The sequence below is a fragment of the Polyergus mexicanus genome, unplaced genomic scaffold (assembly GCF_030449975.1).
Source record: "Polyergus mexicanus isolate NDT 795.1 unplaced genomic scaffold, iyPolMexi1.0 SCAF_1, whole genome shotgun sequence".
In the NCBI taxonomy this organism is placed as follows: domain Eukaryota; kingdom Metazoa; phylum Arthropoda; class Insecta; order Hymenoptera; family Formicidae; genus Polyergus; species Polyergus mexicanus.
The window spans coordinates 10,096,244-10,124,147 of record NW_027223321.1 but is presented as its reverse complement, the minus strand read 5'-3'; the positions used below and the strand labels follow the sequence as shown (position 1 = coordinate 10,124,147).

Here is a 27,904-nt window from a genome sequence, read left to right as displayed (position 1 = left end):
TTTAAATAATAGAATATACAATATTTAAAATACATATGTATTAAAATTTAAAAAAATTATAAAAATATTATGGTTTGCTAAACAAATATATTAGATATAATTGTTATATGAACAAGCTACTGAAAATTTCGGAGATTATTTATAAAAATACACAAGAATATTTTAAATAATAGTGAAAAAGTACCGTTCTTACACGCAAAGTATACTATTTCGATCGGCTTCACGGTAATTTGACGATAGAGACCCTGGCCGAGACTTCACGGTCGAGTCGCTTTTATCGGGGTGATTCGCCCCCTCGCAACTAACCGGTCCCGACGACTCTTCCAACCCCATAGCTACGGATGCAATCTGCCAGAAACAGACTCGTCTCTACGAGGACTCCGTAGCCACTTATCGGTTACAGGGCGCGTCCGCGCAAACAAATCCATAAATAAAATACGACGTAAGCTTCGACTGGTAGTAACGCAGCGCTTTACTCTCCGCGCAGATATTAAATTGCGATTGACCTAGTTGAGATTTTTCAAGAACTTTTATCGAGAGAGAGATGGAAAAATTATTACAAAAATTCCACGCAAGTATCGTATCGGATAAATCATCTGGTTGAAGGACTCGACTTTTCGAATTGGATATTTCGAAGCGATAGGTTCGCGACAGAAATAAAATGTCGGAGCAACGACCTGAGAAATTTCTATCGCACAAAAATTGTATCTACCTAAATACATAAAGACGATAAACTCATCAATATCTTTTCGAAATATCCTATATTTTTCAGGCAAAGCGTTAAAAAATTCAAACGCGAATATTTATCATGGGGTATGACCGTGAGATTAAAATTGGTTTCGTGCGTAATATCCGTGATTTAATTTGCGCTCATAAGTTTTTCGTTATTTCATGCTCGATATTTAAGAGACTACTTTAAAATTATGCCTTGCCATATAAAACTTTTTTCTCAACCGTCCATTATTATAGATTGATTGTGGATCAAGAAGAATAATAAACCATAATAAATAATTAAAAATAATATAATTATAATAATGATATCTGAAATTAATAGTTTCCAAAACAAGATTAAATTAAATTAATTTTCAATTCTCTTTTGGACGGAAAATATTTCTTTTGACAATTTTCAATTAATTTCAATTTAATTGTGCAAAAATGTACGATAATTAATACGCGTAGTAAAAATAAAATCATCGAAAAAGTTATTCTGCTGAAAATTTCCATCTCTCCAAAAGTCGTCTATATGATGTATGCGATGAATAGAATGTACACATAAAACATTTTGTTTCGTTTTTTTTTTTTCAAATGCATATCCATACAAGACACGTCAATCGGATCTGTAAACCCGTTACTATTTAACAATCCAATAAAAATGACGAGATAAATATAATTCAAAAAACACGAACAATATCGTTTGACTAGCTAATAAACAAACAACAGTCATATAAACAGAATGTATTGTTTATATTGGCTCTAACGAAATATAACAAACGCAAGAATTACATACAGGCTCGAAGCGAATTGTAAACAAATCAAACGATCAAATAAATTTGTATTATTCGGCGTAATTGCCGAAGAAGCCAATGCACATGTATATTTCGTGAAGCAACCCTCCCATATTCATTCCATATCTCTAAAATTTTACGACATTCCATCAATATTTGCAATGTATACTTTATTTTCGATTTAATTACTATCAATTTTATTCTATTGTAGGATTTAAATATCTATATTTGATTTTTTTATTCTATATATAATTTGTTAGAGATGCTTCTCGTAAATTAATTAAATTAATCTAAAAGAAATGAAGAAAATTTTTAGCGCTCTCAATGTAAAAGGTATTTAAAATATATATACTGCGTCTTTTAAATATATTTAAAGTTCACTAATCTTTTTGAAAATTTGCTTCAGTTGTCACGGATAATCAAGTCTTCGCGAATTGCTATGCAATTCTCGTGCTTTGCGCATCGAGTGGAACGAAAGGTTTGCTTTCAGCTGGAATAATCGCGGTTTTTACCTCTCGGTTAGAGGGAGGACCGGCGCTTTTCGCGAGAGCTCAACGTCAAACTTTGGCGGCTCGTCACGAAACTTTCGAAACATCGTGTAGCGGGTCCTGTTCGGATAACCGAGCTAACTTGCATCCCGATGTCCGCCGGGAATATTAAACGAATGCAGAGAAGCGAACTCTTGTATCCCGGGCTTCTTTCCGACTATCCTGGCTTCTTTCTCATCCGGCGCCTCTTCATCAAGAGCGTCTCAAAATGCGATGGTCGTACATTATTCGTGCAAAGCTCCTCTAACTTTTTTCAAACCAGTCCCGCAACGGGATCTTGCTATGCGCTGTCTGACACCGACGAAGTTTTTCCATCAGGCATGTCGGATCACGCGCGAACTACAATGATACTGTGAAAGAATACTACAGAGAAATATTATAAGAATTCACACAAAAGTTAAACTAGACATCGGGAAAGATAAACACAGTAAACATATGTAAAGCACAAATTTATGAAAGATTAGTGGCGCAAAAAAATTAATTCATGACACGTTAAAAAATAAATGCAATATTATTTGTAACAATTGTATCATTTTCAATAGATAATATTGCGTATATTTGGAAGAGGATCTTTTTTTTCTTCAAAACTTTAACAGAGTCAATAAAAAATTTATTTCATTGTCCGACTATATCATCTTCGATTCGGCGATCGACGCCGAAAATCAGTATATTTCCAGTTTGTGAATTTCGCTCAAGATTGTCGCGCGACGATGCACCATAAAAGAGGAGATAAAGGCGTCACAAGCAAAAAAAAAAGGAGGAGGAGGGACAAGGGGGAAAGGATAAACCGCAACGGGGAACGGCTTTCGAATTTTGCGGGCGAGGAGATGGTCGTCTATATTTACTGAGTTTGGCAGATCGCCAACAATAGCTGTTTCGCGTGAGTTATATATCTCACTCTTTCACGGCAACAAACATCCGTAACAAATATAAATGAATTATGTTCACGCGTACCGCTATTCGATACTTTACAGTTCTTCCACAGTCAAATCCGATTAGCTTGTCGTTGAGAGAATTCGCGGGAGAATTAGTCGCGAAGCTCTGGCGCCGCATAAATTTTATATCGCCGCTTGTCTTTGTCACGTGGCCTTTTTTGTCCGTTGTCCCGCGTTTTTTTGTTTCTTTTTTTGCATGATTTTTCGTATGTATATATAAGCGTCATTAATGCCTTCCACTTCCGGGTTTGATATGTTCGCATCGCGTTCAGATATTCACTAGTTATAATTCAGAGTTGCATCTGATTGTTCAACATTCTCAAATGTTTGACAAGTGTAAAAGATTATATGAGCAAGATCGAAAAATAAATAATATATTATACAATATTAAATTAATTAGAGTTTAGTTTCAAAATCGTGTAACTCGATCAAGAAAAAATCGTAGAAAAATTAAAAAAAAACTTGATAGGCAAAAGTTGTTGTGGTTTATGGAATTTGAATCGAATATTTCGAGAGAAATCTTTTTATCGAGCTGCAGAGTGTCAAAAATATATAATTTTAAGGAACAAAACAATATTTTATTCTTTAAAGCACAGAACAAGGCAGATAAAAAAAATTTTTTAAACCATCAATAGCGCGTTAAAATCGAAATTTCAAGTTTCAAAATGCTTTTTTAATTTTTTGTCTACGATGATTTTTCATCGAGCGTCAGCGGTTTGAAAATAACCCAATGTTTAGGGTATGAAGAGTGTTCCCTATTTTTTTATGATGTCAATATAATCAATAAACGTTAGCAGTTACATCGGCAATGTTCCCCTTAGAAAACGCGTGAGTACATGTGATAATTAACAAGGCGTAATAAGGAGCATTTTTTAAACTCAAACTTACAATTCATTTTATCCGCTTAAGCCGCTTGAGTAATAAACGAAATTGCGTGATAAATAAGAAAGGATTCGAAGCGATTTGGAAGCGAGGGTTGCTTCTGACACTCTCTTTCTCATTTGATAATTCCCTTTGCATTTCATTACCATTTCGATTATTCGATCGCCATTATGTACGATTGTCTCTCCTCAACTCTCTTTTAATGATCGCAGATATGTGTTTTGTCGATTTGTTATAAATTCAATAATGTATTTTGTATGCTATATAACATTCTGTATATAATTCTGTATATAACACTCTGTGAGTAATTTTTTTATGTATAATTTATTATTTAACAATTTAAGAATTAAATGTTGTAATATATATTACAATTGCCAATTTCTAAAATTGTATTTTGTAAGCAGAGATGTTTAGAGCTGCAAAATATTAATTTAAAAAAAATTATTTGTTATGTTATATTATATAGAAACACGATATAAGAGTTACATCTTTTTTTAGCAAAAACACCTTTGAGATCGTTGGTATACAATTGTCTTCGTACAAATATTCATATATGTGCAGAGAAAGCAAAGAGAATTCCATGAATCTTACATGATAAATTTAGTCTGCCTGGGAGAGGAATAGGGTTATCAATGTAACACTAAATTCTCAGGTGACACAGTTATATATTAAACTGATAATAATAAGAATAGTAGTAATTAAATTGACAGAGATTCTGCTATTTATTCTAATTTCGTGAAAGTGATTTCATAGCCATAAATCAATGATGTGTAACGTCCGAATAGCATGCGACTCCCTCGTAATAATATACCATGCTCGCGTCTCAAGTTAATATACTTAAATTACCCATAAATAAATCGAGATTGTGCAAAACTTTAATATTCAGATATATTTAGCTAAAAAAAGCGTCAAGTTTGATTTATTGTGAATATTTCGCACAGATAATATTGATAGCAAAAATCGCTTCACATGTAACTATCAGCTTCATATAATATGCAGCTTCACGTAATATGCACCAAATAATAACTATATATTATACTTGTGATTTAATTTATCGGAAACTCCTTATTTTTACGATCGCTAATTACTAATTTCTCATAAACTCTTCCTAGACATTACCATTGATTAAAAATGGATTCAGAAAGTATGCCGAAAAATCTGATATTAAGAGCAACAATGAAAGATTTCACATCTCTTCTATTAATATTATTAATTGTATCACAAAAAGAGTGTTCATCGATTCATATCGATGTATAATATAAATTTCGAAAGTAAGAGATATAAATGCAACGGCGAAACAGAGGATATTATCGGGGCCTATTTATAAACGCGTGTACACGCATACCTATTAATGTGGGCCGTATAGTCGATAGGGGGCAACGGGGGATTTGGTCGTTTCTCGCACGATGGGGTTCGACTAGCTGGCGCCGAGGTTTATCTCTCTACCCCATCGTCTCGGCCTATGCCGTTATAGGGTATAACGTGATTGCTAGAGAATAAAGGGAGAGGGTTTGTTGCTTGTTTGTCGCGCAAGTACCCCCTCGTCTACTGCAACAGCATCGTGTCACGAAAAACAACTCGCGATAGTTTCGCGACGCAGCTTTCTAAGAGGGACCATTATCCCGATTTAGCGGGTGGCTTTATTTATCTGCCAGGTGTAACCTTTGTACGCATCCAGGTATCCTTCGTAGAGGAAAGGTGAAATTGTATGGCGATAGAAAGTAGAAAAGAGATTGTAGTTTGACGATATAAAATATCACGCTCTCCTCTCGTGCCAGGACAAATTTTGAAAGATTTTGAGGTCGAGTGTAGAAGCAAAAAGCCAAAATACAAAGCATTGTTAGTATTGATCGACCGTTTTTGTTCGTATCTTGTAAAAAATCTTTGCGAATTGTATATTTCTATTATTATATCATTTATCTGTGTATTAATTTATCTATATTTATATATGTTAAGATATATGTCTTTCCAAAAAAATCATCTCGCTGTTTTAGCCGTGTTTTAATTACCTACGAGATTATCACTTTATTTTATCATTAACACTTTAAACGCGGCCGCACGCTTTTGTTGCAAAATATCATTAACGCGCCGCGTCCACAATCAGGAGACACCTATAATTATTATCCCCGTCAACTCTTTGATGTTCTTTTTTTCGTTATGTGGGGGAAAAATCGGCGCTGTGTCGCGCGCGGCGAGGGTGGACGACGGTTTGTTTGTAATTGCAGTCTCTCTGACCGCGATAGAGGGATGCTGGATCCGGCATGTAAAAGGTAAGTATTAATCAGCGGCGCACGAGATAGATCGACGTGGCGGAATTAATGCATCCATAGGATCGGCGGCGCGCCGCTTGCGTCTACGCGAGGGATTTTAGGACGACACGAAGTGTACGCGCCGGATTACGGAATGTGGATTATGGGTGAACGGGTCGTTAAATAGCCCGTAACCATAGCCGGGGCTTCGACGAATAAAGATCCGTTGGCCGTTACGACGTCGAACCTTATTATCTCCGTTCGTACGCGCGTCTGGGAGAGATTCGCATCAGGCGGACCGCGCCGGTTATTATTGGGGATCCGAGGTATTAAAGGCTCTCCTCGGGGTATCCGATCTTCTTATATTCAGCTACTCCCTACGTCATACTTAAATACAATATTTCGGCCGACGCGTAATCCTCTTACGGTAGTATCCGCGCTCGTACCGCGCGGAAGTCGATGCGGCGGTCGCTTGTTTTGTTCCTTATTGTAATCGATTATTTGTACGCCCGGATAATTACAATACATACCGCCGGGGAGAAAATCATGTGAACGAGAGCTCGCGCAATTTATATGTAATATTTCAGTGAGAGAGCATGTAATCCTCTTGCGCCAATTGAGTGGCTGTCACTCGACTGTGCTAACAATGTATTAATAAATACCTTCGATTTTGTATCCGTACAGTGGAAGTTTCATATGCATATTTTGTATAGAAATAAAAATTCAAATATATTAGTCGTGTATCCGGATAACTTTTTTTTTTTAAACTCCAGATTTTTTTATAAATTTATCGAATTTTTTCATAAAAATTTTACCAAATGTCAATTTTTTTCTCTATTATTTTTAATAAGTATATACGCGTATTTTGTATGGAAATAGAAATTCAGATATATTATTCGGATATGCGAATAACTACAGATTCCTTTTTTTTTTCCATCAAATTTATCGATTTTTTTCATAGAAATTTTACCGAATGTCAGTTTTCTTCTCAATTACTTTTTTAATATAAAATATCTTTCTCATCGAATTAAGATCGTCCATCCGACCGTCTGATTCAATTCTCTTTCACGTGTTTTTTTTTTCGCGAAGTAATTAGGGCGAAAATTAAGATCCTAATGAAAAGAGTAAAATCATTTAAAAGCGATCCATCATCCGTGAATATGTGCGTATAATGACGGCCACGTCATAACGATCATGATATTATTTTATTTTACAACGCTAGTCGCGCCGATACCGAACGATGGTGCTTCATTAGAAATTAATTCGACACGACCGATCGATTAACAAAACCAATTTAATCGGCACTCCGAAAGCGCGGATGACCAGTTCTATTAATTGGCGGAATAATCGGATCACAAGGGATTGTCGGATAACGGTCTGCTCGCAACGTATTACTTTCAATGATAAGCTCCGTTACTGTCTGTCAAATCGATATCTTATTATCATCAAATAACTATATTTTTAATCTAAGATATAATCACGATGAGGTATTTAAATTGAAACTTACCACATTCCAAAGAGTTGAAAGAGAGTAAGAATTTAGTCTTTGTTAAGACTAAAATGTATCCTTGTGTCGATTTCTGATTCGTTTTGTATTTTTCAATAAAGAGCGTATCAAACAAGAATAATTTGTAATCAGCCTATTCAGCTGTTATATTTATTAAAACAAACAAAACATAAAATGAATTTAAATTAATATTAACCATGATTAAAGATCGCGATCTTTATAAATATCGGTAGTAATTTCACATATCCTGTTGCGAGTGAGATTACTATCGACTTTAATTAAAGCAAGAAAATAAATTAATTCACAAAGATGAGTCATATTCCGCCGTTAATATTAAACGTCGAACGAATAATCGATTATTCAATTTACAAGTTTATCATTTATCGATAACGAGAATGATAAAGGCTTCCTCATAGCGGGGACTCGGACTGAAGAAAAACGAATGTATCGCAGAGTATTAATTACGCGGACGTGGTTATAAATAATTCCCATTGGATCGGTCGATCGTTTTGAATTGCAAGAATGCCCCGTTTTGATATCATAATACATTATCATATATTATATTGACCAGAGCCGTCTCTGGATAATATAGTCGCGCCGTTGCAAAGTTTAATTAAAGCAATGATCTAGCTCGAACTATCATCCAGCAAGCAATTCGCGCCAATTGTATCATTGAGCTAACTATAGTAAACGTGTTGCTCTATTTAATCGAGGCATGTACTAGTTTAGTACAGTTCTATTGACATCGCTAATTTTACACTGTGCGTCACTAAATTGAAATACAAATCACATCGTCATCTCTTTAATAAATTAGAAAGAAAATTAATTTATTAGAAATGAATTTACACCTATGTAATTAAAAGGCTTCCCGTTTCAAAACTTTCCCTAAGAAAGATCGATTCTAAATTACTTAAAATATGATAGTTTTCAATTTTGGGAATTTATATATTATTTTTAAAGCCAAACCAATTTGATTTTCGCTTCACCTTCGTAGTTTCTCTCAATATACTTTTTTTTTTTTTTTTTTACAATATTACGTACACGTCACATCCTTCGACATCTCGGAGAATGTAAATCTGATGGGATCGTGATAGTTTGGCGTGACGAGAACTGAAGGGCAACGTCGGAACGAGGTAGATTTACGTGTCGGCGAAATAGTTCACGCAGAAATGACGAGGGGCTGATCGATGCGTAAGAACTTACCGTAGAACCAGCATTGCTTCTCGCCGAAGCGGGGCCTCAGGAACGTGTATTGCGGTTGAGCCGGGAGATGGTCCAGAAGGGCCGCCAGTCCGGCGACCAAGAGGGGCCCACCCCAGGCGTAACAGGCATAGACCCTGAGCCTGAGGGTCTCCTGACCTTTCTCCAGGCTAACCGGTCGCAAATCTCTGAAAGCAAAGAAAGGCGAGGTTAGCGAAGAGTGCACTGATCGCGAGGAGAATATATGGGCGTTGTGAGGTATATGGTGTAATAAAATATCGAGGCAACCGCGCGTATCCGTTCCTCTTTTCCATCTGTGTGAGAATGTTTTTTTTCTGTTCAGAACATAATAATAACAACAACAATAAGCTAAGATTATTATTATTATGAGAAAGTAGTGGATTGTAGATACAGATAAAGCTACACATAGTCAGATTACGTAATCCGTCGTTTTATAAAATGTCTAGGGATTTTATAAAGCGCGGTCACATTCTCGTTGCGTTTGCGGCGAGTCGCTTGTTAGCGTTTTATAAAAAGACTAAAATTCTTGGCCAGATTATAAAATATTTCATTTTCAACCGTGATTTAAAAATGTGACCACATTTTATAAAATGCCTAGACGTTTTATAAAACGAGGGATTGTGTAATCTCGCTATGACATATCGATCAATCGTCATAGTTATTAAAATAAAAGATTAATTGCGCGAGAATTCAGAGTTTTCACTCGTAGCGGACTGAATCGTAAAGCTTTATCATTGTCTGGCTAGTTTAACGTCGCTATAACGACACTCGCGGTAGGGAGATGAACGTTGGGGCTTAGCAGGTGAGGGGTTGTTACCCGTAAATCGCACCCTATCGGTATAGCGACGTTACCGTGAACGACGACACGGCAAATGTCGACTATCGTAACCAGCGTGTCGTAACAAGTGAATACAAGAGGAAAGAAATGAAGTTTAAAATACGAATCAAAGTCGATTCTGTCGGTTCTTATGAATAAAGAATATTGATTCAAATGTAGATATATTAAATTTTTCATCGAAATCATGCTGCAATATTTGACGATTGCATTAATCGGTATAAAATAGACAAAGATACCCTACTAATAATTACGAGTTGATGAATTGTCACAATTTTCTCTTAAAATTATGATTATTATTATCTTGATATTATAATTAATTACTTATTAAAAATATATGTTGAGAAACAAATAAATATAATACACATGTTATATATTGGAAATATATTTGAAAGATTTATAAATAATGTATATCCTGCGAGATATATCTTTAGTTCTTCCCGTAGAGATAGAATTTTTTATAGTGAACAAATTTTATAATGTACTCTCTCGTTAGCGCAATTCTTTTAACGTAGGTAAAATTTTATATAATTTGCGATATACGCATAGAGGAAAAAAAAAAAATACACAAGTTACATCAGTGAAAGCTTTGTAACTAAATGACACGAGTTAGCGCAGACAGGCATTCTCATTTAAATATTCTCTTTGTACATCCGGTCTGAATCAACCTATTATATAAATTTTTACCGAGTTAATCCGGATACGTATACATACACCAGTGTGTATTGAAATCATTGGAAAGTAAAAGTAGGAACAATTTTTAGATTCGGTCGCGTTTTCATATATCACATAATTTTCTGACTCGCAGATAATAAAATGTACTTGTGTACAACAATCGCGTTACATATTATTATGTCTCTATTTTACGTTTGTTGAATGTATAATTGTTAGCATATAACATTATATAAATAATAGAATTTGCAATTACGTGAAAAGAGATATCATGATAGTCTCATATATCGGTATGAATATTAATGGCAATGCGAATAATATACAATTTATAATTACAGTGTATTATTATGCGACACATACACGTGTATATGTCTCTGTCTATAAAATACACTTAGGTTGAAAATTTACATATTACATCCCTCTTATTATTTTTGTCTTTCTCTTTTTCTCTCTCTCACTTTTCATTTATAAATTTTTTTTGCTGATTAATTTAAAATCTATCTTTTATCTTTTAAGCGAGAAAAATATCTTTGCGTCAATATAGCCTTGGAGTATAAAAGATTATTTTAACAGAAAAATTTAATTTAAGATACAAAAAGATGTTTAAAAAAATTGAAAGGTAAGCAGTGGAAGATATTCATTCAAGTTTTCACGAAAAAATTTCAAGAAAGGATTCGCTTTGGCAACCGTGGATGAAAGAAGTTCTTATTTGATTACAGAAAGTATACTTTTCCCGCGCTATATCAGAAGTTCGCGTTGATGCTCTATTCTAGGTCGCGATGTTCCGATACGATGAAGATGTCCGATCTACAGGAAATCTACATGAATGCATTCCACCGAGAAGGAGAAGAATGACGGGTGGATACCTCGGGATACTAATTTCGTAGTGCCTGCACCTCATTTCCGGCATCGCTAATTAGGCATCGCCACTGTTGGCATGCGCCATCCTCTCGTCCTTTCGCTTCGGTCGCTGCTCTCCGTAAGAGAGAGAGAGAGAGAGAGAGAGAGAGAGAGAGAGAGAGAGAGAGAGAGAGAGAGAGAGAGAGAGCCATCGAGAAAGGGAGATGATATACGCGCGCGTGGGAGACCGCGACGTCTCGCTTCGACGTCGTCACGGCGGCGCCACGATAATTTCTCAACCTGACCATCGCTTCCTGGTGAAGCCGGAGGCATTCCAAGACGACGCGGGATCGGGGAAAAACGACGTTAACTATCCGTCGTGGTCGAGAAAATTAGCGAACTGTTAGGATTTACATGCGGGAGTCGTTCGTACGCGTGGATGCGTTTCTCGCTGCGCGACCATGCGTTTATGCGTGTGAGTAAGTTAATAGTTAACCGAGGATATAAGGGTCTCCGAGGAAAGCGATTATGCGAACGACAGGATGACTCGCGACCGAAGTAGGGGATTTACCTTCTCTCGGGCAACTTTGTCTTCTGCTCTCGATACACAGATCTCTCGTCGAGCGCGGAGGAGAGATGCGAGTTATTTTTGCGATATAATGAATCCTCTTGAAGTGAAGCCTCATTTAAACGGAAAACGTTGTACTGTCACAGAATATACTGTAATTATATCTCGTGCTTGGCCGGCCAAAGAGTCCCGGAGAGCACACGCATGTGGAGGTTTGTAAAACCGAGATAACGAAGTCGGTTATTAAATAGACGTTAGGTAGCCATTGTTAATCTTTTGATCCTTCGTAACAACTATTGTGGAGTCTATATGAGGGTCTTGTTACGATCTTTTTTTTTTCTTCAAGATATTACTTCCTTCTCGTAATACGCAGCAGCAGCTAAGAGATAATAACATTGCTATGCAGATTATTAGTAAAAAAATATCCTATTACGCGGTTTAAGATTTATTTTAAATTAACGTCGATGATTAAGTATTTTATAATATTTAAGAAACAAATATATGTATACATATATATATATATATATATATATATATATAAAGCATATTTGAAATCATAGAACTAATATCGTAGCCACATAAATCTAGAATGACATTCTAAATCTACATTCGCGCAAATTCCATTTCTCTTCTTTCTTGCGTATTATATAGACAGTTATATATAACTCGAAAGTTACTTTGATCTTTTTCACTCCCTTCTCGCGAATAGTCCACTTTTAGATAGACTGTAAAGACAATACGAAAGCACGAAATTGAAACGTTTAATAATACATAAAGGCAAATCGCCGACAAGTAGATTAGTTTGTTAGAATCTTTGCGCTGTATGATTCCTGTGTTCGAAGCTCATATTTTATCCCCTTTCGCTCTATCTTTCCGAGCGCCGTGCGTTTAAACAGCCCAGACATAATGCCGGCGTACTGTGTCTCTCGTTGGCCGTAGAAGCTAAGAGCTCCATATTTATCTCCCCGATATGGTAATTATACGGATGGCAATTAGCGGCGGTGTCGGCCGTTAGAGATACCCGCCAAACTCGGTAGTGTCTCGTGGAGAATGTATAATATGACGGGAGAGAGAGAGAGAGAGAGAGAGAGAGAAAGAGAGAGAGGAGGTTCGTTACGCGGAAGATGGACACAAAGATATTATTTATTACGTTGACATTTTGCATTAAAGCGGAAAATAATTTCGCCATAAAGTGATAAGCGCGAAGATACCTGTTAAGGATGTTTTGGGGTACAATAGTAGCAAAAAAAACTGTCAAAATTAAAAAAAATATATATTTCTTACCTGTTTAACTTGTTTGAAAAATCAAATAATTCGGATTATAAAAAGAATTAAAGTATCACAAAATAATATGGTTTTTAACATCTTCGTAAAAGAAAATAGTTATAATTGATATTTTTTCTAATTTATGACAAAAATTTTTGATCTTGAATACCCTCTGAAATCAATTGCAAGAAAGAAAAAGGAAAAAAAAAATGCAGAAAGACAGATAATATTTTTCTACAATTTTTAGTAAATAACTTTTAAACAAGTAAGTGGATCTAAATCAAGTGTTTTGCATAAATATTTATTAAAGATTTCTTAATATATGTGAAAATTTTTATTTCGTTGGCAATATTTTTCCCTTGCCAAATTTGTCAATAAGTGTACGATATATACGATTTTCCATAAGAATCAATACTAACTTTAAATTTAAATAATTTCCAAACCGTTAAGAGAACTGTGCGCTCAGATTTTGCACAGATACTAAGAAGAAATAATAAAACAGTCTACGAAATTTTCATGCTTTTGTCAGTGTTCCGACATATGACACATCCTTAAAGTACGAGTTAGCTCGATTAATAAGCAATATTCTTGTTATATAATATTCTCTCTCTCTTTTAAGCCTTAAAAAAAAAAATGAATGTAAGATATTTTTTATTTATTTCAATGCGCTCTTTATACATCTTACGAAAACATCTCTACATTCGCGCGTAAATCCTATTATACGAAAGTAAGAGATAGAATATACTGAGAACTTCTTTAAAAGACATCAACAAAAAAAAAATGATTATCGACAACACTCGAGAGTCTCTCGAGAATCTCTCCTCCCCCCTCCCCCTTCCCCATAATTCCTTCGAAAAACGATAGTAGCGGAGTGAATTTTATCATTCGAGACGTATGGAAAGTAAGTTACACTTTATTGAAAAGTTTCGAGAGCTCTTAAGCACGCGGAAACTTTTCGTTGAGATGCGAAAACGTTCGACTCAACGGATCCTTCACCCTTCATTCATCGTTGATCGAGACATCCGTCTATCCTTTGTTCCCTCATTATCCCTTTACGTGTCCTCTTAATCTGAACATCAATCGGTCTATATCCTTCTATATATTCGTCTAGCTATTTATTAATGCTACCGCTATATCGCCAGTGGCACGTTTTATTCTAATATAAATCAAGAAATTTTACAGTATAATAAATTTCAAGATTCATTTTACGAGACTCTCGATTCAATGAGTAATTTATGCAAATCTATGCGAATTCTTAGTAAAGTATCTAAATCTTCTGATCTATCTGAGTCATATCATAAATATTTTGCTATGTAAAGTTTATATATTTTGTGCATATTTTAATGCTATAAATAAATAATTAAAAACGTCTTTATTTCAGAAATTTTATAGACGTTAAATGTTATCACACATGACGTCAATTTCTTCATTATATCGTCGAGTGAGTAATTATTTGCGAGATTAAAATTGTAATCGCGCGTCGAAGATATCATGCTAGCACTTTTTATGATTCATCTAGTTCGTAAGAGCAATTAAAAACATCCTTGTTGACTAAACGTCGTCCCTGAATCTCCAAACGTATGAAATAGAGACGAGACGATAAGTATTACGTTGATTATGACGAGTATACAATGGAACGGGGATCTAAGAAATCGACCTCAATTAGTAATAATCAACGAACGTGACAATTTACGTTCTTCATACGCACCGCATTCTCTTTCGTCGGGTGAAAATTTCGCGAAAATACGATCTCCCGTATCGGAGACGCCGCAAACGCTGGTTGCTCCTGATGTATATCGCTGTCGGCTCGATTTCCGGATAATCGATATTGCACTTCCGGAATTAAACGTCGATTACGGAGACGAGAAGGAGGATAATGATAGAGGGGTTCGCCATTGTTGCCGTGAAATACCCTCGCCCTCGTTCTTACCCCCCTTCTGCTTTCTAGCTTCTATACTCATCCACGCGATCGCTCTTGAATGCCGTTCTGTTACCGCGGCCAGAGCGCGTCGATAGTAATTCGAGAAGTAGGAAGAAGATATTAAGAATTTTCGCATCGAAGAAAAGGGTTCTGGAACGCTCTCTAGCGTGGAATTCCTTATATTTTTAAATTATATAACGTTCGGTGGATAAATTCCATGCGGAAACGTGCTTCATATAAGTGCGAGGATAGGTAGACCGTAAAATATATCGCATAACTTCCCCGGGGAAGAAACATAATATATTCTCCGTTAGAATAATCAATAAGACTATATACATAACTATAAGACATAAAAGTTTATTATTTCATTATGTGCATTTTCATGTTTCACGTTGTGTTTCATTATTGTTCATGAATAACGATTAAAAATTTATTCTGTAATATTATTCTTAATCATACTATTAATTATCTTAATGACAGAATCTCTCGTCTATAATTTTTAAATCATATATATTCTATTATATCTACACGCGAATATATATATATATATAAAATTGAATTTGCGTGAATCATGCTACAATATTTTGAAGCGGTCTAATCGAATCGAAGTTGCAGCGTTCGCCTCTATCGCAGCATCACGGAATGACGATGATTATCGGAAGGTTTCTCACGTGTGTCGTTACTACTTATCGCGTGCGGCACGAACAGCGAACTTTCTTGCTCGGCAATAAGTGGCCTCAAGCGCCTTCTTCGCTCTCCTTCTCTCTCATTACGCCTCGAATCAATCGATGGGTTCTCAACAACAGTCGGGGATACAAGAAGAAGGCGTTGCCGGGGCTTATTTGGCGATCATGGCAACAGCTTCGACTTCCGAGAGGAACAAGGAGAATCGCGATCCGCCCGCAACCTACGCACGCGAGGTAGGTGAAGATTCGAAAAATATCGGAAATGCACAATCCGGAATGCACAAATGTATAATCGAGATTTCAAATCGCCTCTTGCACGAGTTATTCTTTACGTTACACCTTTGTATTCTAAACAAGATAAACATACTTGTAACTAACAAATTTTATTCGTCAATTATTTTCGTAAGAGAAAAAACTGTCAAAATTAAAAAAAAAAATATATTTCTTACGTTTATATTGTTCGAAAAATTAAATAAATAAATCCGGATTATAAAAAGAACTAAAGTATCACAAATTAATTTTAACGTCTTTGGAAAAGAAAATAAAAAATTATAATTAATTGTTCCTAATTTATGACAAAAACTTTTGACCGTGAATATATCTGAAATCAACTGTAAGAAAAAAAGGGGAGAGAGAGAGAGAGAGAGAGAGAGAAATAATTTCAAATCAATACTAACTTTAAACTTAAATAATTTCCAAACCGTTAAGAGAATTACACTCAAGGTTTGCACAGATAAGAAATTCAGAAGAGATAGTAGAAGAGTCTACAAAATTTTCATGCTTTCGTCAATGTTTTGACATATACATCCTTAAATAAACATATGAAGTAAAAACAATCTCGTGAAAAATACAAATAATATAATAAAATATAAAATAGCATTTTCTTATTCTTCAATTTTTTGAAAAAGAGAAGTTGTAATAAAATAATTTAATACGTTTATGATTGTTCACTTAATTAGTATTGATATTTCAGAACATTTCTGATCGTTGCCCCCTTCACTTATAAAGATTGTTTTCGATTCTTTTAAATACGATCTAATGATCTCGGGGGATACCTGCAGCGTATGTACCCGAGTGATATGCGTCCTTGGCATAACTGGTTCGAGGAATGCCATTGCATAATCAGAAACTACATAAGACGAGAACACATAGGAAGTCCGATCTCTTCGATGTTTTCCAACTTTAACGTATCACGAACGAAGCCGACAACGATTGTGATGATAGTCGCGACCTTGGCAGACGTATAGACGCACGAATAATGCGTGGGATATCGTAAAAATAAATGTTGGTGGAATTTATGAAATGTATTCTCTCGATCAAACGACAAATCGAAACCGTATATTTTTATCATCCACGCAAAAGCGACGTAGATTTGAAAATTTCGAGAATGTTGGTTTGCAACAATAGATTTTATATAATAGATTTATGATAATAGTATTTTTAAATGCCGATTTAAATAAAAAATATAGAAAAAAAAACAATCTTTGTTTATCCTTTGAAATATGTATGCAAAGGGTATCGTAAAAATAATTTTATTAGGTAATTTATAATTTACGAAAAATAAATAAATCTATATTAAACTAATGAGATCTTATAAATGATCCTGAAATAAATTATCCTCTCAAAAATCGATATTTAAATTGAAAAGTAAAAATAAAATGGGAATTATATGAATTCTACATTATACATCGTATTAATAAAAAAAGTCGTTTGATACGTATCTATGTAAAAAATGAAATAATCGGCTTTTGAAGTGTATATAATGTGGTGTTTAGGTTGCCGGCAACCATTATAGAACACATGCTATTTTCTCGTCTTTGCATAGATAATCGTCGGAAAAAAGAGAATGCGTGATATGCTGCGATATTATGAAAGGAGTAGAAGGCAATTCCGCAGTCGATATGCGGATTTTATATCGCGAACAAATCGAGGAGGGTAGCCGCAGGGGGTGCCACGATGTCTACGAGGCAACTTGAGAAGTCGTTCCGATGATAGTCACGGGAAGTTGTCAGGTGTTTGTTGACGTGGGGTAACCGAGGAAAACGACGACAAAGACGGTGGCGAGGAAGGATGGGAGAGCCGTTAAGAGGGCATACAGCCAGAGATGGTAAAGTCGCTAATGGAGGAAAAACAGGAGGGACCAGAAGGAAAACAAACACCGAGAGTTACCGGAGCGACGAGCTCCGGTTCTCCTCTTTCGACCAGCGTTTGTCCTGCTACTAGAGCGTCGACGTCCGAAAAACAGGGGGATCGAAGCATCTTTTATATTGTCACGTGCGATCCGCCAAAGTCCCTTCCGGATAAGATGGATTGTCAATATTGTAGTGCTTTTTGAAAATATTATTACAATATGTCAGAAAGAACTACAATCGAATTCGCTCTTTTGCGATACAAATCGTTGAGATGTAAATCAGTTAAGAGGAAAGTTAATCGGCTTTAATTACAAAATTTATGGCTTTTTCTTTAAAAATTTTCCCTTGTAAAAATACAATAAATATACTTGGATTTTATATATAAAAAAATTACCTTACATATAATTTTTTATAAGATTTTAATGCTTAAAATAAAATTGCTTTCGAATACCCTTAAAAAGTATGTGATAAAAATGTGATTATTAAGAATTAACATTGTAATAATTTAATTTTAATTTTCCAATTGCTCTAAAAAAAAAAAATCGAATTAATTAATATAGCCAATTTTCAGTTATGAAAATGTACTATTAATTTCCATTTCGAATCAATCTCCTTTTACGAAATATAATAATAGATCTCTTTAACTATCTTATTTTCAATTAATTGTTCTCGATTTATTACCGATCTATTTAAGATATATATTATTGAGAATAGACCTCTCGCGCGGCGCTATCGATTTTCTCTTGTCTATTTAGCAGCAGACGAATATAGAGAAGCCTGCGCAAACTCTGAGTCCGGGAGAAAGGAAATGAAAGACATAGCTCATCGAGATCTCGATTCATCGAGTACAGCTGGTTTTCGCGGAGGGGGAAACTCGAAACGTCATCCCGCGTTATCCTGGACAAGGGTGAGAATTTATGCGGTGTCATTCTCTCGTCTCTCGGGGCGCGCGCCAAACATCGATCTTCGAGAACAACGGCTTCCCATCCTCTTATCAGAGATGTAAAATCGTTCGGGCAACTGGCATAGATCTATACGTATAATGTCGGAGCGCGAAAATCGCCAATTTATGATCGCGTTTTTACGATCTGAGATTCACGGCCGAGCGCATCAGTCGCTTCACAATATCGCGTCTTTTTCGCCATAGATAATATTCAGCGCAATTTGTAAACCTTATTAATACTAATGCGCGAAGTATAAAGATATTGAAGTAATCGATATTTTTTTTAGTTTACATATTATAATTAAAAATCGTGATAATGCGTGATCTTAGAAATTTATTCGAAAGAACTAAGGCAGTGTGTGTATATGTGTAACATATATTAGTTACAAATTAATGTTTTTTACAATATTTTTACATGCAGCTAACATGCTTTAAAAATGTAAAATATTAAATTTAATTGCCTTCAAAATATATCCGTATTTCCAGAGAGAGAGAGCTTACGAAATTTCATATAATTAGCTATGTTATGTAAAAAGCGCAGACACAAAACAGACCCCAAATTCTACCCCTCGTTATTCCTGCATGTCTGCTAACGACACGCAACACAGACAGTTTTTGTTTAACCCTGAACTTGGCCATGTGTTCTGTATTATGTCTCTTTTTCTCTTCCTAAACTTGTATAATTTTCTCTTTATATTTTATTTTATATTATATTTTTGTGATTTTATGCGATAAAAACATTGCGTTTTAAGCGTTTTACATAAATTCTTTTATAGTTCTCGATATCCACGAATCAGTAATATCTTTTTCTCTCAAATTCTCTTTAATATTATCCAGTTTGCTGATAGAAGTAGAACGGAAGGGCGGAAGAAAATATGAGAAAAGGCAGAGAAGGTAGAAAAGCAAGGAAGGAAGGAAGGAAGAAAGGAAGGAAGAGGAAGGAAGGAAGGAAGGAAGGAAGGAAGGAAGGAAGAATGCACTCTGGGGCACGGCTGATTGTTCGGTGGTTCTACGAGTGGTTATCTGCAAATGAAGGGCCGCAAATGCGGAACAGTAGAGAATACGGGAGTAGTTGCGGGCGCATCGTCGAAGTTTATAGCGGATGGCAGGAAGGGTCGAGGGAGAGAGAGAGAGAGAGAGAGAGATTCGTCTGCATGACCAAACGAGAAGGATGGCACCAGAAACGGCGCGACGACGATAGTTTGTTCGCATATAATTCGATCGGCTGCGGAATTATTGTCGTAAAACGGCTTTTTTTACGCGGAATTGCCTGTCTAGCGTCTGTTTCCTCGTATTCTCGCGAATTTACCCTGTTTTACTTCGTTTCCTCTTATACCGCGAGAATATAATGTCCACAGTTTCCAACTGTGTGATAGTTTCGTCTCGATTCCCCGCTTCCGACCAAAGGGATAATTATTTCAATCTTGTTTAGATTCTGTTACGAATATCGTGGAATGTGGTATAGATTTCCTTGATGGGAACAACTTTCCAAGTGATTTGACTATCGATTTCCGGTATGGTGGATAGTCCTTTATTAAGTTTACTTTTACGATATGAAGCGACAAGAGTGATATTAGATATGAGATATTTAAAAGAAATATTTAAAAATGCTTGAGAAAAATAAAAATAAATTCTACAGCTAAAGTATTTAATTTGTGTATTAAGCGCATATGTTTCGCGAAATTAATATAATTTATCTTTAACTTTGATGTTATATATATAAGTTCTATATTATTCTTCCAATTCTTTATACAATATTTCATATTGAAGATTATAAATTTTTCGCAGTTTCAAAATATTCCTTTAAAGCGGAAAAGAAATAAAGAGTTCAGAGAGACTGTTTTCGACTAGAGAAAGTTCTCGGAACTGCGCAGCGAGATCGAAGAATCGTGCAGATACCGGTGAACAATGGTCTAATAAATCTGACGTTATTCTTGCGGAGACACTCGTGTAAATCCTAATAAATTTCCGCAATACCGCGGAAACGGATGAGAAGATCTTTTTATCTACAATTTCAGAAAGAAACGCACGACACTAGAATGCCTGTCACGACGGAGTGTGACAGACATGTGATAGATTAGCGTTAGTTCGGGCGTTATAGATTTATCATCGACACGATCAGTCTGAACGGTGACAATCTTGTCAGCGATGATTGTTAAGGAAAATCGGCTTCCGGCCAATCAGCGAGGCACGCGCGCGCACACATATACATCGGTTTTGCGGGTTAGCATGGTAGTCTAATGGCCATTTACACTATCCGCCAATGTAAATGGGGGGATCGAAGGGTGAGTGTTCGAGTTGAATGGTCCCCCCATCAAAGGACCCCCCTTCGACATCTAGTCGATCGAGCCACATCGCTCCTGTGGTCAGCGTCTCATGCAGGATCCGTTTCTCCTAAATTAGACTGATAACTAATAAAAGCGAGATTGATAGATTTGATGAAGCGGTTTGATGAAGTATCCATCAGTGTCTTATATATTGATTTGTGACTTTTTCTTTATACGAATTGCAGTTTTTTTTTAACAAAGATTATTTTATTGTTTACGGCATAAATAAAAGATATTTCAGTAAAAATATCCCTTTTTACGATTACAAATAATTAATTTCTCAATGTAAACTACCTATTTCTCTTTTTCATCTCGCGACGATTGAACAATATAAAAGTCTAAAGATATTAATTCGCCTTTATAATTATTCCGTAAATAGTGAGAGTTGCAACTTATGTTTTACATCGGTGTTGAGAATTGTTGTTCGCTTACTTAATGTAAGGATACTCAGTGTGAAGATACTTAAGGTAAGAGTGCTGCTTTATCGGAGTCGCATATTAACGAGCACTTGCACCATTTCGACTTCCGCTCCGCTGAGCTTCCGTGCTCCATCGCCGATGGTAATGCCACGTGGGCGGCTAAGGAAGATCGGGAAGAGTTACGAGCGTAAACGAGAAGGGTGTCGGTACGGGGTTTATATACGATCCGTGGCCGTTGCAGCAACCGTGCGGACCGAGCTTTACGAGCGATAAAACCAAGGACGGGGAATCGACCGTCGGTGACTTCCCGCCGCTTTCCTCGCTTTTTGCTGAGCGCATCGTCGTGTCGCAGCTGCAAATCATCCATCGCGAAAAGATGATGGAGAGGCGAAAGTCGAAATGATAATGTGCTTGCGTGTATCTTTTTTCGATAAAAAAAATGCGGTTTGAAAAATACGGGTAGATTCGCTTGAATGTCGAATAATATGGCATCTTCATTTGAAAAATCTTTAGACATCGATTGTGAAGACGCGATTGAAGAGATTGTTTTTGATTCAAATAAATAAATAATTTGAGCGAATGTGTATCATAAAAAAAATTAATTAATCGTATAAAACCGAGGCGAATACGGAGATAGGAAATTTTTCTTCCAAAGTATTTATTAATTTCTCTTTGAGATTGTAAAAACGTCGTTCAAGAAAGTCGAATGCAAGAGCATTCGAGAGCATAGTAATTCAGCATAACATGCCGCGGACTGTAAGTACCCATTAGCATATACAACTCCAAGTGCATTTAAATGGCTTCGTAAGATATAAGTTGAAGAAACGCATTAGTTCGAATGACTTTCAATAAACGATGCTGAGATGATCCGTGCGTATCGATTTTTCATTTTGCATCTCGATCGAGATACATTTCTCCGACATATCGTACGTTCACTACGAGTTTGGAAATCGACAAAGAACTTAAAATGCAAATATTAAAAGAAAGATCAGATAACTTGATTGCAAATTATAAATCAATATTATTTTATATACAAAATGCTTGGAAAAGTGCATCAGAAATTCAACAAAACAGATGTTCGCCAACATCAATTAATTTATATTTATGAAAATATATATATGTAAATATAAAGCAGATTCTTTATATAAATTCAGCTATGAAGTTTTTTTTTTTTTTATAAAACGTCGACTTTTATAATAATTCGAGGCTTTTTAAAAAAGTTGAAAAGACCCGATTTTACAACATATAATATGTATAGAATATTATTAGATGTAAAATATGAAATTGGAGGAAATTTCGTTTCTCCAAATTCGCGAATAAAAATTAATTTAGATTCCGTATACGATAAAACACGATACGATGTTGCGTAATTCAATATTGTGTAACAGCGGTGAATAAATCCATGTAACCATTGGTCCATTTGGTCATTTGGAAATCCAGATGTATCCAGATTGTCTACTATCGTGGGGTGGTCCCGCAAATGAAACGAAGAAAGGAGAACGCCGATCCAGGTCCGTTTCGCGATTCGTCTTTACGAGCGACGGCGTCTGTCACGAAAAGAGATTACGGCTCCTCCCCGCCCCCGCATTTAGCGGATGCGCAACTTTGGCGGTCGCAGTTTGCTCACCATTAGCGAAACGTCGGGCCGGATGAGAAACCGGCGCCGTGCCGCGTCGGGACGGTCGTGTCTGATCGGCGGCCTCCCTTCGGAGTGGAATAATTGCGCGAACCATTAGGCCTGAATCCGGCTTAGGAAGCGACTTCTCCGAAAGCCGGGGTACTATTCGGAGCTCCGATAGGAGAGAGAAAGAGGGAAAGAGATTGTTATTGGTCGTCTACGTAGTACCGTCGAAGACGGGGGGTTTCGAGGCATCGCGCGACGGTAGGAATTATTTATCGGAGGAATTATATTCCATATAAAGCCGCGGAACCTTCCCCCACATCACGCCAAGCTCCTTGTTACGCATTCATGTGACCTTCGTGTTATTATAATTTCACGTCGAATTTGCCAAAGAGTAGGATACCTTCTCGTGCGAAACAATAGAAAACCTTTATATTTTTTGTAAATATATAAGTTGACTCTTTTAATAGTCTTTATGTTCTCTCGCATACATATCGAAACATTTAATATAGTACAATTTTGATAAAATCATTATTATAATTCGTATAGTTATTTTATTCAGTAATATTCTTAAACATTACTGTCAATTTGCATTTTCAATACTTGCTTATTATTTTAATTGTGAATACAAGGTACATATACTTTTTATTTTCATGTATGTATGATGTTCGTTTGATTTAAGATTGTTTCGTACATATTTTTGAAATATTAGGAATTTAAACCAAAATTGTACAGAATGTTCTTACATATGTTCAGAAACTTATAAAAAAATCCTGAGTCGATTCACTGAAGCGATTAAAAGTTATGACGATTTTAATTTGCAGCGATTTAACCCGATCTTATGGAAAACGTGTGACCACGTCGATTCAAATGGCCAAAACGAATGGAAATAATATTCAGAATTTGTTAAAAATTTACAGAAGTGTAGTTTATATATAAAAAAAAAATTCGATTAAATAATGTTTAACAAGTCCTGACTGGTTAAAATGATATTAAATATAATTCGATGAAATTGCTCATGTCATCCGATATATTCACTGTGAAAGTAGTTGAATTTGGGATATCGTCACTGCTAAAAGTCAATCATTTTGATTCACAAAATTCGGAAATTCTCAGTAATAAGGCAACAGAAATTCAGAAATACACTGTAGCTAAAGATTAAATTGTAATACTCCACGCAATTTCTCATACCAAAACTACATAATAAGTAGACATATTCATGAATATATCGAATTTCAGGTGCTTTTCGCTACGATTCTATCGTTTGACGACGCAGCAAATTCTCAATAAAATAAATTCTTCTTTTCTTCAGTTTCTCTATAATCGTAACAAAAATATAGCAGTACAAAAACAAGTGTTTTGGAGAACTTTATGAGAAAATACACACATAATAAAACGTGTGTATATTTATATATATATAGTACCTAAAAAAAATTTTCGACGGTAAACAGATTTTATTATCATCTTCTAAGAATAACGCTTCGCGCGAAATAAGAAAAATCTCGAGGGAAAAAGATTTTGCGAAAGGAAAAGCCAGGAGGAACGATGAATAGCAGCGGCGGAGCTTGCTAGGACGACCCCGTTACGCGTTTCGCCAGTCAATTAATTCCAAGCCGAGACTTTCTTGCCGATGTTCATATGTACGTACTTGAACCGTCCATCTGAGATGATGATTCCGAGTAAAGGTTTTTCCGAGAATCTCTGTGATGTCCGTTATCTGGCCGAGGCGGAAACCCGGCGAGACCGTCCCTTCTCTCCTATCTCATTTCTCGTTAGACACGCCGTCGAAGTCGTCGTCGATTAAAAATAACTACGCGCTAAAAATCACGAAACACCGACGAACGTAGTCGATCGCTTGATCGAGAATGCGACGAAAAAAATCGCGTTACTCACTCGTGATGTTTCCGCGTCTTATTTGGTTTCATTTCGTCTCGTTCGGCTTATTTCGAGACATTGTTTTTATTCTCTTTATTTCTGTAGACAAAATAAAAGTGTGCAAAAAAGCAAAGTAGCTTTTAAGCTTCGGATGGTCTTTTCAAAGAGAGAAAAGGAGAAAGAGAGAGAGAGAGACAGAGAGTAAAAAATAGTGATAAAGTAAAAATACTATTCTCTTGAGATCCAGTGGAGAGCAAAAGAAATCGCGATCATCGGAAGAAACGAATTGTGTGCGAAATAACAAGAGGGATGTATTAGTTCGTTCTCTTCTGTAAAGTTGTACGAATAACTAAGAACGTCAGCGGTACATTACGGCGGCCATTCATCAAAGCCTGCTCTTTTGTAAGAGAACAAAACAGATCGATTCTCTTCGGCGCGGATAAAAATCGTCGACGAAAGCTAGGATTATTAAATTTATTGAGAGCGAACGTTCTAGCGAGCAATCTATCGTTGTCAGAGAAGCTCGAGCAACGTACTCAGAAGGGAGAAAAGGGAAGGGGGAGAAGGGGGCGAAAGAGAAGGAGAAGGTACGAGAAATCGAGCACGTGGGCGATGCGTGAGCGGAAATCGAAAGGCAATAACGAATTAGTCGCGCAAGTAATGGAATTAACCGATAATCGAACGGACGTGTTATTTAATTATGGAAAGTGACGTCGTCGCTCGATGCCATGCGCACGAAACGGCTGACAATGAGTGCGTCGTAAATGATTGGCCGCCATCATCATCATTTATCGTATTCATTTCGCCTTAAATCGAAATAACGGAGATCAAATGTCAATTATAATATTCGGTTCGTCAAATAAATGCGATAATATTTCAAATATCGAAGAGATTGATTGTTATTAGATATTTTTAGTAAAGAAATATTGATTTTTTGAGCCATAGATTTAAGCACACATATTCTCTTTCAATTTCGCAATTTATTTCGATGATTTTATCTCCTACGAATACTTTTCATATAATTTGCTCTTTTAACGACTGTAATAAATCTTCTTTTTTCTCGCAGACTCTAATGGAGTTCGTTTCTTTAATAGCGAAAAAGCTAACTAGATTGCCGTAGAGCAGACGTTTTAAGAGGATATCGCCACAAGACGATAGCCACCTTCGACGGAAATGTCAGCTAAATCGCCCGGCTCGATAAGGATCACCGAAGGATCGACGGAGCGAAATTAAGTTCGTGCCGCTCAGCAGGAAGGACCGAACAGGAAGAAGTTGAACATGTGGACGACATGTGAACGGCAAGCAAAGAACACGTGGTTAACTCTCTCTCTCTCTCTCTCTCTCTTTCTTTCTTTCCATCCTTCTCTTCCCGGCCAGTATCAATAAGGGAAGTGGTAGAAACGATGTCCTCCAAGGTTCATCGAGAAGTCCGCCCTGGTCGTGTCCTGTGCGCGATTAACTTTTACCGATAAATTTTTACCCGATCGTTCGGCATTCGCCTCGCGAACTCGCCTGCGACCGATTGGTCTTTTCCGGCGCGTATCTGCGATTTCTCTCTCCCTCTCTCTTTCTCCCTCGGTCCTCCTGTTCCCGCTTCTCTCGTTCATTTACTCCAACAAGATGGTACAGGTGAAGTTACATCTCATGGGATAAAGTTCGCTCGCAGAAGTTGGCTCGGTTTGTACAATTGAAAACGTGATTGTTTCCAAGTATCGTTCTTAGCTCCTGTAAGAACTTGTAAAAAGATATTTGCCGTTTGTAGTTTAACGTGTTTTTTAACAATGCAATGCAAGTGTAACTCTTATTAATAAATATTTCGTTTAATCGTTTCAATCCCTTTGCATATATATATATATATATATATATATATATATATATATATATATATTATATATTAAATGATAGTATTGTAAATAACATAAAATATTATAAGAATAAAAAATATTACAAGAAATTATATCTTTAAGCACTGGTATTATTTGTCATTAATCATTTTGTAAATTATATAAAAAATAGTTAAATAAAAATAATAAACGTATATAATCCTATCATTCATAAGCATTTATAATATAATCCGTTCTACTGTCATAAGTTTGAGTTCTACCTGTCCGACACAAATGTCGCCGATCGCACACGTTTACCCGGTTGATTTATGAGCTATCTCTTCCGCTAAGAGATCCGAATAATTTAATTACGATGATACAGCCGTCAAATATTTTCCAAAAGTATGATTTAACTAATTATTCTTGTCCTGCATATAAAAATAATAGTATAATTTTATCGATTCATTTAATATATCGACCGATTTTTGCTCTAATGTGCGTCTTATTATTTCCTCAGATACAATAAAGTTTCTTACAGATTAAGAAACACAGCTCGTACGTAGAATTTTATATTCTGCATTTTCGCAATCTTTCAGTAAACATTTTAAATAAATATCAAGACAAGTTTAATTGAACAAGAGAAAAATATTTCGAGCGATTAATATTCGAACTATTTCTCTTTTGTTTGCGATTATCTTACTAAAGTTATAAATTTAAACATATTATTATATTATAGAAAACATTATTTCATTTAATATTGCAGTAGAATCTTATCTATTTCTCGGCGTGGTGGATTAAATTAATTTAAAATAACGTTAAATCGAACTCTCTCCAGGTCTTTGTTGCTACAACATGACGCCGGTTCTTACAGGCCGTCCCAGTAATTCTTAAGTGATTAACGCCGCGAAACTTTCCGTACTGGACCCGTACTGGGATATATTTTACTGGCATTTGGAACGTCGCGTTGCACAGACCGTAGACACCTTTTTCTCGGACTATGACGAAGTCCGGCCATCTGCCGCCACCGTACCGGTCGGAGGTTGCGGAGACGCGGGTTACTGATTTGAATATCGGAAGGGATCCGCGGGGACCCGTGGCTTTAATTAAAACTCCTGTTTCGCCCAAAGTG

General features: G+C 36.0%; 1 protein-coding gene across 2 annotated transcripts in view; it reads right to left on the bottom strand.

The window, feature by feature from the left end:
* The window catches only part of Mthl1 (methuselah-like 1), a 133,158-nt gene that overhangs the window by 13,728 nt on the left and 91,526 nt on the right, over positions 1-27,904 (bottom strand). For both annotated transcript variants that reach the window (XM_070297745.1, XM_070297755.1), the window contains exon 5: positions 8,830-9,014. In XM_070297745.1, coding sequence (XP_070153846.1) covers positions 8,830-9,014 — 185 coding nt within the window. The remainder of the gene's footprint in view (positions 1-8,829; positions 9,015-27,904) is intronic.